We start from the raw sequence: 16,475 nt of genomic DNA, 5'->3' as shown, positions 1-16,475 counted from the left end.
CAATTAAAACGTTCCTAGTTTACAGCTTAGTTCTTTGCCTACTCCACTGTTAAGAGTTTCAGACTCAGGGCCAAACCTGGCATTTGGTATACTGTTGGGTGCTGACTTTTTTTCTGTATTTATTTTTGGTTTCCTAACTGATTCCCATCTGTTCTTATAAGGCAACGTCCAGCAGCAAGAGATGTCCTAACCCTCAGGCAGCTTTTTCCATTCTTTTTGGATGGATCAGTGCACTCTTTGAGCACGCTGTGGTTATGACTACTTAATACGTGACTCACTCGAGCCGCCGGTGAAAGTGAGCCCTAAAGCACATAATACACAGGAGGGTTGGTCAAGTTCACCTGCTCTCCCCAGAACTTGACACACAGCCCAGGTTTTGATGTTCCTTCTGCATAAATGGAACAAGGATAAGCCGGCCACACCTGTGTTGTCAGCCTGTTTTTAACTGGACATAAACTACAGGAACTTCACATAGCTTTGTGCCATCCAAGAGCTCGGGAAAGCTGCCAAATTGGCATCTTGGTTGCATCTGTGGAGGTAATGAGTTGCTGAGGAAAGACGCTTACTTTTCACTTCATTCCTCAGATTCCCTGCTTTTTTTCCCAATGATGCTGGCTGGCCAAGTCATACATGCTGAAAACCACATGGGATCTTGGCTTAGAATGGAGTGGTGAACCTTTCTCTCTTGTCAAGGGCCATATTCCCATAATCTGCAGGAGGGTTGCATGCCAGTGGGGCTGAAGTAAAAATGGGGCAGTGAGAGCCAAAAGTAAGTGGGGCACCCCTTCTCTCCCCGATTTCTCCAATTTCTCTTCTTTCCCCCCTTTCCCCTTCTTGTTACCAACATGAAATTAAGATGAGGGATACAGGCATAGAATAACACAAACCTTTCAGTTTAGGACACTGAATTTAGGCCAGCTCTTGTCTCCTCTTAAATTAGGAGGTGGGGGTCCTTTTGAGGAATTCTAAGTCCATAGAGAGCAATTACCAAGTCGTTAACAACCACTTTAGCTGAATTTTTTAAATTATTATTATTTTTGCTGTAGGTCACATTTTCAGCTAAACAGTTGGGCATGCTCAGACATTGCTTTTCTCCTGTGGGTGTTCCCTGTTGGGAAGTGTCCCCCAAGATCAGGTACAGAACACTGGTACCATCAGTTCTCCATGATTTTTAGATTAAATTGTTGTCCTGAAGTTGAGAGCCAGGATCTTTGCAAAAACAGGACTCTAGAGAGATTTCTCACCCTTAAGATTCTTAAGACATATTGACTCTGAAGAAGTGTGCATGCACACGAAAGCTCATACCAAGAACTAACTTAGTTGGTCTTTAAGGTGCTACTGGAAGGAATTTTTTTGTTTTGACTATGGCAGACCAACACGGCTACCTATCTGTAACTGTTCATGAACTGAGTGTGTGCATGCAAATAAGCTTTCTCTGCCAGGCTGCTCCATTTTGCCACCCATGACTATGTGTGTGTATCTTTTAAACTGTGTGTTCCTTTTTCTACCCTGGTAATTATAGGTGGTGCATCTACCGTATTTGCTTTGTGTAATTCACAAAGCTGTCATAGAGATGGCATTGGATGTGGAAAAATATAGCCCTTCTCTTCTTGGTAACCCTGGGGCCTTGCCCTGTGCAAGTAGACACCAACTGGAAAATTTGTGTAGCTTGGCGCCTACTAACACACACCACTGGATGTAAAATGACATTTCAGCAGCTATCCAAAGCAAGATGAATGATGTGGGTTAGATCTGTAGAAGGTTGACGGTGTGGATGTTTTTGCCTTGCTATGGAGCGAATGGATGGGGGCCATCCTTTTGATCCCTGCCAGCTTCTGTTAAATTACCTCACTGGAATACTATGGGCCTGTTAGGCTGCTGCTATGCCCTGGGATAGAAACAGTCCAGCCCACACTACTAAGACCTGAGTGTTGATCCTGTTGCCTTTTAGTGGGGTTTTCACATCTTACGCAGCAGCAATCTAAGCCTGCTATGAAGTCTACTCTAAACAGGGAACCACAACCAACCTCCCTAAGAAGCATGCCTGCGTGATCTCTGTGTGTGTACTTCACATGTTTGCATTCATGCTTCACGTGCTTAGGTGTGTAAGCATGTTAGGTCTGCATCTGTGGACATAATGGGCGAAGAGACCCTCTATTCTTGAGTTGGAGTTGGGGAGGAAGCAGCCCTCTGCAGTTTTGTTACAGTTGTTGGCATCTGTCTTGAGAGAGAACGGGGTGCTCCTCTGGCGGTCAAGTCAAACTGCTAGAGAACCACAGTGCCTTCCACAGCTGCAGAGACCGGGAACTCTTAACTGCTGCCTCCCATTTTGTTTTTGCTGGAGTCCCCAGTGGAAGCCCCAATATCTTTCTCATGAGTTTGTTTTGTTGGACGCCTAGTTCTGATTTGATACCACTTCCCCATATCTCAGCCCCATAAAGCATTTGTGCAATGATCTTTTACATGTAGATTTGATGGCTGAATTGATTAACTGCCTCCCCTTCAAGTGGAAGAACCTGTATAGCTGTCCAGTAGAGCGGGCAGATAATAGCTTGATTGCATCCAGATGGGGTTTCCATGAAACAGTGGCGTAGCTAGCTGCTCGGTGTGCATGCCCTGCGCCTGGGGGTGGGGCAAGCCGAGGCAGGGCGTGCTGCACAGAGCCTCCAAGAAGTCTGCCCACCACTTCCCCCTCGGCTGTAGGGCGGCTGAGGGGGAGGCAGTGGGCAGACGCAAGCCCCATGCTGCAGTGTCCCTGCAATGCAGGCCACATGGTAAGTGCCGCCCCCCTGCGGTGTGGTGCCCACTGAGGCCTCCCCCCAGCTATGCCTTTGCCATGAAAGCTTTTCATTAATAAGTAATCCTGGGTATTTAAATCTATGTATTTGCTTGAGTGTAAAGGTAAAGGGACCCCTGACCATTAGGTCCAGTCGTGACCAACTCTGGGGTTGCGGTGCTCATCTCGCTTTATTGGCCAAGGGAGGCGGCGTACAGCTTCCGGGTCATGTGGCCAGCATGATTAAGCCGCTTCTGGCAAACCAGAGCAGTGCACGGAAACACCGTTTACCTTCCCGCCGGAGCAGTACCTATTTATCTACTTGCACTTTGACATGCTTTTGAACTGCTAGGTTGGCAGGAGCAGGGACCGAGCAACGGGAGCTCACCCCATCACGGGGATTCGAACTGCCGACCTTCTGATTGGCAAGTCCTAGGCTCTGTGGTTTAACCCACAGCGCCACCCGCATCCCCTTGGACTGAGTCAGCATTGACTGCCTCAAGACAAAAACATGCAAGGTCCTGCTGGCTGAAAGGCACAGGCAGGGAAACCAATACCTTGGAAACCTGGCAGGCACCTCTGCCTTCCCTTGTGTTTCTCTGGCTTGCTGCCTCCAGATTTCAAGAGCTTTAGGGGTCCAAATATTCCTGGCAGGAATTACTGGATGGAAATCACTGAAGCTCCAGGCAGAAGGATGTTTTGAATGCTGTTAATGCGGCTGCGCCTCTGCCCCCTTTCCCCTGTGTCAGGAAGAGGATTGCACCAACCTGCTTTTTAATGTTGCACCCCTGCTGTTAAGAGGCATCCTAAGATTGAGGCATCGCATGTAAACGATTGCATCACACAAAGACTGAAAGCTCTACAATACAAGCAAGGGTTTCTTGTGGCACCTCACAGGCTAGCAGATTTATTTATGGCAGGAGCTTTTGTAGACTTGATCCCACTTCAACAAATGCCTGAATTGTTATCCTTGGGTGAGCGGATAAATCTGCAGACCCACAAGTTCATTGTAAACGGTTGTAAACGGTGGGGTCAAAAGGCCGTGCACTCGATTCCTGGAGATGACATGGCTCTTGGATTTTCTTTGTTTTAAACTCCCTTCCCCTAGTTCCCCAGACACTACATAAGATTCTCTTGCGGCATTCCTGTGTCTGGCAAAGTGGAAAAACAAGAGGAGGACATTCGATGAGCTAAGTTTAGCTTCAGCCTTGCTCCGTGGACCTCTGCTGGCACTAAACCGTAGTGTGTTCTTTGCTTTATGCTCTCTGTTGCTATAAAAAGCATTTTGTCAGCAACTGAGGGGGCGCAAGTGTAACTTGATACACTGAAGTGATTTGGGGATATGTACAGAGAGTCTCTCTGGGAGGACACAAGGCTCTGTGTGCAGGTAGGATGTCTTCAGAGGGCGCTGTCTTTATTCTAGAGTGGTTGATCAGGGAAGAATGACTGGTCACTCACTACTTACGTTCTTCAGTTATTTCTCCTGAAAGAGTAATGTTGCCTTTAGCCCTGATCAGCAGCATGAGCGGGAAAAATGACTCTCACATTTGTGACGGTGCTAATGTTGCTCATAGAATCATAGAGTTGGAATAGACCACAAGGGCCATCGAGTCCAACCCCCTGCCAAGCAGGAAACACCATCAGAGCACTCCTGACATATGGTTGTCAAGCCTCTGCTTAAAGACCTCCAAAGAAGGAGACTCCACCACACTCCTTGGCAGCAAATTCCACTGTCGAACAGCTCTTACTGTCAGGAAGTTCTTCCTAATGTTTAGGTGGAATCTTCTTTCTTGTAGTTTGGATCCATTGCTCCGTGTCCGCTTCTCTGGAGCAGCAGAAAACAACCTTTCTCCCCCCTCTATATGACATCCTTTTATATATTTGAACATGGCTATCATATTACTCCTTAACCTCCTCTTCTCCAGGCTAAACATGCCCAGCTCCCTGCTCACATTGTGTCACTTTTACCATCGTTGTATACAGAATAATATACAAAAGAGACAGGTCATTTTTCTCAAAAATGCATTAACATCTGCCAAAAGTGGTACTTCAGACCATAATGAATAAAGAAGCCACCCATTAAAAAATGTGGGAGGTGTTCAACACTAGTCCTGCTCAGAGTAGACCCACTGAAATTAATGAACCTAAGTTATGCCCATTAATTTCAATAGGTCTGCTTTGAGCAGGACCAGTGTTGAATACCACCACTTGAGTTAATTGCCCTTCACAACCTTTATTTGCATCTGTTTTGAGACTAGATTTACTGTGGTCATTCAGACTACTCTTAATTCTCTTAATACATGATAGCAGCCACCATACAGTAACCATGGAGCATGCACAGGGCAGCCTCTGGTCTTGTGCTTAGGTCCATGGAAGTGCTATATGTGTTGATAGTTTCTCTGTGCCAGCCTTCCTCAAGGTAGTGCCCTCCAGCTGTGCTGGCTGGGGCTGATGGGAGTTGTAGTCCAAAACACTGGGAGGTCATCATGTCTGCTGTATGCAGATAGTGTCCATAGGGCAACAAGTTTCTGTGATGATGGTGACCCTGTTTTGATCCACCACTGTGTAAATTGCAGCATGGAATGGTGGTATTTCACACAAATAGGGCTTCCTTCTGAGTCAGCCTGTCTGTTCCCCCTACGCCTTGGGTAGAGATTTTATGGCGCCTGTCATCCTGTGTGAATGTGCCCTTATCGTGTAAGTAAGCCCCAGGGGGAGATGCCTGCTTATTGCTTCAACTCCTAAATAATGTCACTTGACGTAGTGTTGGCAAATGCGCAACAAGCAAAACACTCCAGAGAGAACTGACACATTGGAATGGCAAGAAGCATAATTTGTGAAGATTTGCCTTTGCTTACTCCCTGCCAGGGGGGGTGATAAAACAAGAATATGAAGTTGAATTTGAGTTAAAGCGATATCTCCATTCCAGCAAAAATGCATTTTATTTTTAAAAATCATATTAGCTTGTTGGAGCTGCACCACTTACAGATTCTGCATCCTGATAGAAGCATACTTTCTACCTATCTTCCTTTTTATCTAGAGATTAGATGTGTTGCTCTGGTGTGGATAGGAATCTTAGCCAATGGTAGCAAAGACAAGGCCTGCTAATGGAGGTACATGGATATGGAGGCCGATGAAAACAGTTGCTATGGAATGCTGGTCCCATTTATGGTGTTGTAATATGATAAGTGTGACATCCAGATTTCAGCGTTTTACTTATTTAAATAAGTCTTTTAAGTCTAAACCATCACACCTGGGGAGGAAACCTCCACTCTCATTTGGGCACATTGTGCATGAAACTCCTCCTGGTAAGAAGATTGTGACCCTTTATATCGGATACAATCCTCTCTGCAAAGCCTAAGGGTAGGCAACCAGTTCCATGTGGTTTGACAATTGGAGCAGAATGCAGTGGTCAGGGTGCTGGCTGGCACTACTGGCTGGGCACATATTACACCACATCTTACAGACCAACACTGGTTGCCGGTGTGCTCCCAAGCCCAGTTCAAGGTGCATATATTGACATTGAAAACTCTAAAGGATTTGGGCCCCAAATATCTCAAGGACTACTGCCTCGCACATAGATTTGCCTGAGTGTTGACAGGGGAGGCCCTGCTGCCAGTTCTGCCACAATGCCAAGTTCAGGAGAAGATCTTTTCTGTGGTGGCTTTCAGATGGTAGAATGCCCAGGTGCCGCTGGCATTGTCACTGTTCAAGGTTGGGCGAAGATTTACTTTTCTTGCACAGGCTTTTAGGGATGAAATGTATTACATGGCTATTGTACTCAGCAGTATGTAACCTAGCTTGGGACCACGTGGTGAAGGGTGGCCTGTAAGTAATCTTGCTACTATCTGTGAAGGGCATTAAAACATTCTCTTCCCTGATTATTGCAAGTTCTACTCATAGTTTCTGATTTCTGAGACTTACATTCACTTTCAGTTGTATCTTTGCAGCCTTCAGGACTTAGGAACATAAGAAGAGCCTGCCAGCTCAGGCCAGTGGTCCATCTAGCCCAGCATCCTCTTCCCGCAGTGGCCAATCAGATGCCTGTGGGAAGCCCTCTAGGAGGACCCAAATGCAAGAGCTCTTTCCTCTCTTGCAGTTTTTAGCGCCTGGTATTCAGAAGCATTCCTGCCTCTTGACTGTGGAGGTAGAACATAGCCAATCATGGCTAGTAGCCACTGACCTTTATCTCTGTGAATTTGTCTAATCTTCTTCTTAAGCTGTTCCAAGTTGGTGGACATCACTGCTTGTTGTGAGAGGAAATTCCATAGTTTAACTGTGCAGTTCTTACATTTTAAAAATATAAATACAAATAATTCTCTTGGGTTATGATGTACATGGTGTATTCATACCCCTGCCCATTGTGAATAGCCGCCTTTGTAGTTGGGTCACTAGGCCATGGCGTATTAGTTTTGGCAACATACCTGAAGAGTTCTCTCTTCAGTAGTTCTCTTCTTATGTGTATTCTTTGTCCTTCTCCAGGTGCTGTAGCTTGTGTTGAATGAGTGTTAAATCAGCGGTGTGCCAACATTCCCGTCTTATTAAATCTGAGCACTGCTACGTTCCTGGGGCATTGTGCTTGTTGGTTTCACATTACAATTATGAGATTTATTTATTTTTAATCTCTGCTTTAAGGCCTACTAGTCTTCTCTGTTCCATAGAAAACTGAAAGGGCATAGGGATGTATCATGTCTTGTGATACACTGGGAATTAACTGGGTCTTAAACACTTGGAAACAAATCAAATTAATTGTTTATCAGCTTTCTTAGCATAAACGATCCCTTTTTTGCTGGGGGAGGGGAGGTGCTTAAAGAATACTACATGTTTTGAATGTTTTTGTGGGCTTGGAGTTTGGAGTGGGAATGGGATTGCTTTAATGACTTGCGCCGCAACCCCAGAGTCGTCTGCAACTGGACTTAACTGTCAGGGGTCCTTTACCTTTACCTTTTTATCGTGTAACTATTATTGCACATTTATTTCAGAGCCATTTTGCAGGGTAGACCTCAATGGCAAACTTGCCCACATCAGAGCCATTTGGGGCCCTGGACAGGACAAAGCCGACCCCATGGGCTCTGTCTCCAGCATTTGCTTTATAGAGTCCGATGATTCTTAACCAGATGTTCCCTTGATAGGGAAATTAACTATGAGCTCACTTATAGATCCTTGTAGGAAAACTGTTCAATTTTTCACTCCTAAGCTGAATTTGCATGATAAAATCTTGGCTTATTAAAACAGAATATGAGCAAGCTTTCTTCTGTACTTGGTTCATTTGCCCCTGCTTTGTTTCTCTCTTCACATGAGTGGAGAAACAAGCCAGGAAGCCAAAGTTAACTATACCCTCCCATTGTATGGAAATTAGGTTTCTGTTTTGGGGCTGTATAACTAATAATAATAATAATAATAATAATAATAATAATAATAATAATGTTTATACCCTGCCCACCTGACTGGATTTCCCCAGCCACTCTGGGTGGCTTCCAGCACATATAAAAACATAATAAAACCTCACAGATTAAAAACTTCCTGATACTGAGGAGCCTCCATGGATACAAAAGGCTTTCTGATTCAGTCTCCTTCCAGAAGGCAACAGAAATGGCAACAAGGGACAGTGGAGCTTGGGCACTTGACCCCCCAAGACCCCTTTTGCTTTTCACCCTTGTTTACATAGAAAGTGTTAAACCTTTCCACCCTTTCAGAGTAATTGAGAGGGTGGGGGAATGCTGTTTGACTGTGAGTGCAGAGGATTATAGCGAACCCTTTATGGTTTTGAAGATAGGCTTGAAAAGTTGGGTGGACAATGCTTCATGAAACCCAGGACGGGGCAGCAGGTTAAGCAGAATTTCTAACCATCAGGAATGGGGCCTCAGTGGTTGTTCAGCTCTATGAAGCTCTCTGCATCGGACAGAGTTAAGCAGATCTATGTGAACTGGCATAAGCTGCACCACTTTTTACATGCCATTGACATATGTTTGTGTGGATTCACTGACCTGTCTTTTGCTTTTCTAGGTTAATGATGTATGTGGATTAAAACAAGCGACTGTTGATGAGTGAAATAGCTGACAAGAAGGCAGGCAGACTGGAAGGGGGCAGCTGCCAATGCGCCACGGAGGGCCAGCGGCTCAGCTGGAAGCATGGAGGAAAGGAGTAATGAGAAGATAAACCAGGCCCATGTCCTCTTTGACCGATTTGTCCAGGCCTCGACCTGCAAAGGGACTCTCAAAGCCTTCCAGGAGCTCTGTGATTTTCTAGAGCTGAAGCCCAAAGACTATCGTACTTTCTACCACAAGCTCAAGTCCAAGCTTAATTACTGGAAAGCCAAAGCCCTTTGGGCCAAGTTGGATAAGAGAGGCTGCCACAAGGACTACAAGAAGGGGAAAGTATGCGCCAACACGAAGGTGGGTATTGACAGGCAGGGTTGCATTAGGTTTACCTGTACAGTATATATGAAAATGGCCTTTAGCTGTATGTAGTTACGTATAGATGAGCCTGTGATGTTGGCTAGTATTTTCCATGTGGCTCTTGCTGTTTATCCCTGCTAAGATGAACAATAATCTCAGGGCAATGTGCAGCTGGGCTACACAGAGTGCTGCAGCTGGTACGGTTATACTAAATGTTTAAGCAAGATTACTTGTTGCTTTGTGTGGAAGTCTTAGGAATCTCTTCCTAAAACATTATCACTAAAAAATTACAACCATCAATTAAAACCTGCAGAAAATTAAAACTGCAGTACAATAGACTAAAGCAAATTAGAACTCATGCAGACTTTTAAAACACCTGGGTAGGCTTTTCTAAATAAGAATGCCTTTAGCAGGTGCTGCAGAGAGTATAGTGAAGGCACCTGCCTGATATAAAAAACTGATTCTGATCCTCATGAAAAACTCTTCAAGTTCAAATGACCAGATTTTATTTATGAAAAGTATAAACTTCAGTTACAATCTATTTAAATTTCCAGTTAGTTTCTTAAAATTGTTGATCACCTTGTTCTAAAAGTCCTGATTTTGTCAGCTAATCGCCTGCTAACCCTTGGTGGTTTTTCAAAACAAACAGATACCACCAATAAATAATCTACTTAAAACTTGTATTTAGCAGTATGATGTAAGACTGGGAAGCTGCTGGCAGCTGTGTTTAGTTGGGCTGTTTCATCTGCAGAAACGGCATGTTCCCAAAGATCAACACTGTTCACAGTGTGCTTTGCAGCCTCCATCTCTTGTTAACACTGCCTGTGCTTCATCTTTGCTACCCTGGTTTTGACCTTATCTTTTCTGTCCTGGCTGTTTGGTGGCTTAGTGATATCGCTTCCTAATATAATTATTGGAGTAGGCAAGAATTCCCATTGCAGCTTCTGAGTGATTTCCCCATTTGCTATGCCAGTGACAGGATTCCAACAGTCACCAGCACTCAGTTGTTACTTGTGTGAATATTCGTTTGTATTCTGCTGTTCCTCCAAAGGTCTTGGGGATGAACATGTGGGTGTTCTGGTTTTGCTGATTTGTTTGTTTTGTTTCATATCATTTTTGCAACACTGTGAGCTAGGTGAGGACAGAGGGACTTACAGTGGGCAACCCACTTAGTCTGCATTTGCAGGTGAAAGAGGAGGTAGACCTTTGAGGCAGTTGTACCATTTCAGATTGCATGCACAGATCACATTTCTTAATACTACCCTTTATGAAAAATCTGCTGTAAATAGAAAATAGCACAGTAGGGAATGAAGTTGGCATAGAATCTCTGCAGGGGCACCAAACACAGCTCAGAATGTGGGCATGGATTCCAGAGTGGCTGTTCATGGAAGTTACTGTGGCTTCTTGATGGTGTCAGGAACTATAGCAGCAGCTTAGTGTAGGCACCCCCAACCTTCAGCCTTCCAGATGTTTTGGACTACAATTCCCATCATCCCTGACCACTGGTCCTGTTAGCTAGGGATCATGGGAGTTGTAGGCCAAAACATCTGGAGGGCCGCAGGTTGGGGATGCCTGGCTTGGTGTTTGGCTGCAACTGGGAAACCCAGTTTTGAATCCCCACTCAGCCATTAAGCTCACAAAGTGTGCTTCCCCTACTTCGCAGGGGTTGTTATGAGGATAAAGTGAAGGGACTGTGTACACACCAGCTTGAGCACCTAGAGGAAAAGTGGGGTGTACATTTAATGGTGTTTTAATAAATCTGATTTGGGAATGGAGGGGAATTAGTAAGTGAACTTGTTCTGAGATTTGAGCAGAACTTTGGTAGAGGTCTTACTCAGAACATGAGTTAGTTTTGATTAGAGGTGGCAGGGATTGAATTTGTGGCCTTCTGCACGCAGAGTGCATGCTCCACCCCTGAGTCATGCCCCTGTCCAAATATTATGATAGTGGAGTCAAATGCTGAAGTGGAGGAACTATTATGCGTAGGGAATCCAAGCACTGCTTTTGCTGAATCCTGTGTAGACAAAAGCTGCTTTGGAAAACTGTAAGCTGGTTGGTGTGTATTTTCTAAGGCATACCGCCATGCAGTTAACCTGATTTGGTTCTGCGGAACCATTTCATATTAGGAAGAGACTGAAAACTTGACGTCGCCTGACACAAATCTGAAGTGATTCCTGATGAGGAAGGCTGGCTTTGTGTCACTCCTGTGTATTTCCACTGAAATTGTGGTGATCGTCCTATAGCCAGAACTGTAGAAAGTGCACTTGAGTATCTTTCAATGTCTTCCTGGTTTTTGTTGCATTTCAGTGAACTAAGACCATATAAACCTCCCTCCCCCCGCCCCCCATCCAGACTTGTTTCAATTTTGAAATCGTCTTTATACAACAACATGTAAAACTGTTTCCTCTCTTGCAGTGTCTCATCATTGGGGCTGGACCCTGCGGCCTTCGAACAGCCATTGACCTATCCTTTCTAGGAGCAAAGGTGGTGGTGATAGAAAAGCGTGATGCCTTCTCCCGCAACAATGTTCTGCATCTGTGGCCATTTACCATACATGACTTGCGGGGCCTTGGCGCCAAAAAATTCTATGGCAAATTCTGTGCAGGAGCCATCGACCATATCAGTAAGTGGTGCCATTCTTTGTTATCACAAATTATATATATCCTTAGATGGGGCTGAGGAGGGTGGTGTGTGTGTCTGAGATGGCTGCGATCCAGATAATTTTGACATAAAAAATTACTTGCCCACCACAATAATATTTATTAGCTTCCTCATATTTAGGCTTGGGGTGGAGGAAGGAAGGGGGCTAGAGTTGAGGTTGGTGGGTATGGGAGCAACATGTCTCCTGCCAGATAGTGAGTTCTCCTTCTATAGCCCTTTAGATCCTTTCATGCACTTGTATTCTCAGAAATTCCACTGAATTAATTCAGGCATACCTCCAAGAAAATCTGCATAGGATTTCTGTCCTTGAATTTTTTAATGTATTGATATAGCAGCAACTAATGTACGTAGCTGTACACAGATAACACATGTAAGTTCATTAAGAGCAGCAGCCTGTGGGTAGTTTCTTGCATGGCTGTATAAATTGCCACAAGGTGAGTTGTTTTTTTTCAATTTCTCCCTGTTTGGGGAGAGGTTCTATTGCCACATGAGAGAAGAAATGTTTTAATGAGTCTCCCTAGTAAAATAGCAGATCATACTAGATCGAGTACATTCAGGAAAGAAGTTCACCATAGCAAAATAATAGTTCTTCACCTCTGATTTCCTATCCACTTTCTTTTGTACAGTCTCATTTGATTGCAATCCAGACGCTTTAATCTTTAGAGTTCTGCTGCTGATAGTCATCTGGAAGCATCAAGGGTTGCTTTCAGTCACTTCATTGACTATTGGATTATATTTTTAGGTTACAAAGCTCTTTTGAAGGGATTGATGGTAACATTAGTGTCAGGCCAATCAGCAAGGTTTTAAGCACTTCTTGTCGTTTTCATTGTCTGTCCCTCTGTCTTGCAGGTATTCGTCAGCTCCAGCTGATACTCTTGAAGGTCTCCTTAATCCTGGGTGTTGAGATCCATGTCAATGTGGAATTCCAGGGGCTTCTCTACCCTCCTGAGGACCAGGAGAATGAGAGTAAGTAGAGTTGGGATGAGCGGCAGGATCTGGAAGAGTAAAGATGAAGGCCTGTATTGTTCTGCTGGCCAGCAAGAGCTGGTTCTTGCATTGTCATAGTGTCACGGGCTGCTTCAGTAATGCATGTAATGGGGAAACCCCCAGGGGAGGCAAGTTAAGGCGCAATTAACTTTCCACACCAGTTTTGCTAGGGCTCAGTGAAATGTTATCTGGTGTCGTTGTTCTAAGATGTTATTAACATGCAGAATTTATTCATAGGGATAGGTTGGCGTGCACAAGTTCACCCGAAAACGCATCCTGTGTCGGAATACGAGTTTGATGTGATCATTGGAGGAGATGGAAGGAGGAACACATTGGAAGGTAGCTGCTACTAGTGTTTATAGCAGCGTGGAGTCAGCGCCTCTAGTTTCTGCTCAGCTATGTACCCCCAACCACTGTCTTGCAAGTCTTCCAGGGGGACCATGGTAGAGTGATGGAACATGCACTTTTTATGCTGAAGCAGAGCTGGTCCAAAACCTTTTGCTGCCTGAGGCAGAGCAGCTAATGCTGCCCCTCGCTAAGACAAGGTGCATAATACCCAAGAGTAGTCAAGTTGCTTGGCCACCTGAGGCAGGAAATCCCACAAGCCCTTCTAAATATACTACAATAATGACACATTAAGTGATGAACAATTTGCTGCCCTTTCATGTCACCCAAAATCATCTCCCTTCGGTGGCTGCCTCACCCCGCCTAATGAGAGGGCCGGCCCTATGCAGAAGATGCCAGATTGTGTTTAGGTAGCAGGACTGGAAAATATTTCTTCTCTTGACATCTCTTGAGAGCTGTTTTCAGTCTGGGTAGATGGCACTGGCTACATGGACTACTGGTTTGATTCAGTAAAAGGCAGTGTTGTTTGTTCATGTGTGGTACGTTGCTAGACCTGGATCATCTGGCTTGCCTTGTTCATGCTCTGGTGGAGCATTTTCATACTCAGCAACTGCTAACCAGTCGAACTGCTGAAAAATACACTTTCACTCCCCTGGACAATATTTTTTTTTGGGGGGGGGGGGGATTTGACCTAAGGAAGCTCCTGCCAACCAATGCTCCTGCCACCGTAAATTTGTTAATCTGTAAGGTGCCTCTGTGATTTTCGCCTGTTGCAGCAGAAGCACAGCTTGGCTACTTCAATGAAGTTATGGCTTAATCACACTGGTCATGCAACAAGGTGTATCATGTTGTTGTTGTTGTTTAGTCGTTTAGTCGTGTCCGACTCTTCGTGACCCCATGGACCAGAGCACGCCAGGCACTCCTGTCTTCCACCGCCTCCCGCAGTTTGGTCAGGCTCATGTTTGTAGCTTCGAGAACACTATCCAACCATCTCATCCTCTGTCGTCCCCTTCTCCTTGTGCCCTCCATCTTTCCCAACATCAGGGTCTTTTCCAGGGAGACTTCTCTTCTCATGAGGTGGCCAAAGTATTGGAGCCTCAACTTCACGATCTGTCCTTCCAGTGAGCACTCAGGTCTGATTTCCTTAAGAATGGATGCGTTTGATCTTCTTGCAGTCCATGGGACTCTCAAGAGTCTCCTCCAGCACCATAATTCAAAAGCATCAATTCTTCGGCGATCAGCCTTCTTTATGGTCCAGCTCTCACTTCCATACATCACTACTGGGAAAACCATGGCTTTAACTATACGGACCTTTGTTGGTAAGGTGATGTCTCTACTTTTTAAGATGTTGTCTAGATTTGCCATCGCCTTTCTCCCAAGGAGCAGGCGTCTTTTAATTTTGTGGCTGCTGTCACCATCTGCAGTGATCATGGAGCCCAAGAAAATAAAATCTCTCACTGCCTCCATTTCTTCCCCTTCTATTTGCCAGGAGGTGATGGGACCAGTGGCCATGATCTTCGTTTTTTTGATGTTGAGCTTCAGACCATATTTTGCGCTCTCCTCTTTCACCCTCATTAAAAGGTTCTTTAATTCATCCTCACTTTCTGCCATCAAGGTTGTGTCATCTGCATATCTGAGGTTGTTGATATTTTTTCCGGCGATCTTAATTCCGGCTTGGGATTCATCCAGCCCAGCCTTTCGCATGATGAATTCTGCATATAAGTTAAATAAGCAGGGGGACAATATACAGCCTTGTCGTACTCCTTTCCCAATTTTGAACCAATCAGTTGTTCCATATCCAGTTCTAACTGTAGCTTCTTGTCCCACATAGAGATTTCTCAGGAGACAGATGAGGTGATCAGGCACTCCCATTTCTTTAAGAACTTGCCATAGTTTGCTGTGGTCGACACAGTCAAAGGCTTTTGCATAGTCAATGAAGCAGAAGTAGATGTCTTTCTGGAACTCTCTAGCTTTCTCCATAATCCAGCGCATGTTTGCAATTTGGTCTCTGGTTCCTCTGCCTCTTCTAAATCCAGCTTGCACTTCTGGGAGTTCTCGGTCCACATACTGCTTAAGCCTGCCTTGTAGAATTTTAAGCATAACCTTGCTAGCGTGTGAAATAAGTGCAATTGTGCGGTAGTTGGAGCATTCTTTGGCACTTCCCTTCTTTGGGATTGGGATGTAGACTGATCTTCTCCAATCTTCTGGCCACTGCTGAGTTTTCCAAATTTGCTGGCATATTGAGTGTAGCACCTTAACAGCATCATCTTTTAAAATTTTAAATAATTCAGCTGGAATATCATCACTTCCACTGGCCTTGTTATTAGCGATGCTTTCTAAGGCCCATTTGACTTCACTTTCCAGGATGTCTGGCTCAAGGTCAGCAACCACACTACCTGGGGTATACGAGACATCAATTTCTTTCTGGTATAGTTCCTCTGTGTATTCTTGCCAGCTCTTCTTGATGTCTTCTGCTTCTGTTAGGTCCTTTCCACTTTTGTCTTTTATTATGGAAATCTTTGTACAAAATGTTCCTTTCATATCTCCAATTTTCTTGAACAGATCTCTGGTTCTTCCCATTCTATTGTTTTCCTCTATTTCTTTGCATTGCTCGTTTAAGAAGGCCTTCTTGTCTCTCCTTGCTATTTTTTGGAAATCTGCATTCAATTTCCTGTATCTTTCACTATCTCCCTCGCATTTTGCTTGCCTTCTCTCCCCCGCTATTTGTAAGGCCTCGTTGGACAGCCACTTTGCTTTCTTGCATTTCCTTTTCATTGGGATGGTTTTAGTTGCTGCCTCTTGTATAATGTTACGAGCCTCCATCCATAGTTCTTCAGGCACTCTGTCCACCAAATCTAAATCCTTAAACCTGTTCCTCACTTCCACTGTGTATTCATAAGGGATTTGACTTAGATTGTATCTTACCGGCCCAGTGGTTTTTCCTACTTTCTTCAGTTTAAGCTTGAATTTTGCTATAAGAAGCTGATGATCTGAGCCACAGTCAGCTCCAGGTCTTGTTTTTGCTGACTGTATAGAGCTTCTCCATCTTTGGCTGCAGAGAATATAATCAATCTGATTTCGATGCTGCCCATCTGGTGATGTCCATGTGTAGAGTCGTCTCTTGTGTTGTTGGAAAAGCGTGTTTGTGATGACCAGCTTGTTCTCTTGACAGAACTCTATTAGCCTTTGCCCTGCTTCGTTTTGAACTCCAAGGCCAAACTTGCCAGTTGTTCCTTTTATCTCTTGATTCCCTACTTTAGCATTCCAATCCCCTATTATGAGCAGAACATCCTTCTTTGGTGTCATTT

The 16,475-nt window shown here is 44.6% G+C and overlaps 1 protein-coding gene across 21 annotated transcripts in view; it reads left to right on the top strand.

The window, feature by feature from the left end:
- The window catches only part of MICAL3 (microtubule associated monooxygenase, calponin and LIM domain containing 3), a 181,789-nt gene that overhangs the window by 58,290 nt on the left and 107,024 nt on the right, over nucleotides 1–16,475 (top strand). For all 21 annotated transcript variants that reach the window (XM_077935209.1, XM_077935204.1, XM_077935201.1 and 18 more), the window contains exons 2-5: nucleotides 8,783–9,171; nucleotides 11,590–11,797; nucleotides 12,685–12,801; nucleotides 13,060–13,161. In XM_077935209.1, coding sequence (XP_077791335.1) covers nucleotides 8,908–9,171; nucleotides 11,590–11,797; nucleotides 12,685–12,801; nucleotides 13,060–13,161 — 691 coding nt within the window. In that variant the 5' untranslated portion in view covers nucleotides 8,783–8,907. The remainder of the gene's footprint in view (nucleotides 1–8,782; nucleotides 9,172–11,589; nucleotides 11,798–12,684; nucleotides 12,802–13,059; nucleotides 13,162–16,475) is intronic.

This window comes from Podarcis muralis, chromosome 10 (genome assembly GCF_964188315.1).
Source record: "Podarcis muralis chromosome 10, rPodMur119.hap1.1, whole genome shotgun sequence".
Classification (NCBI taxonomy): domain Eukaryota; kingdom Metazoa; phylum Chordata; class Lepidosauria; order Squamata; family Lacertidae; genus Podarcis; species Podarcis muralis.
This window is presented reverse-complemented; position numbering and strand designations above follow the sequence as displayed.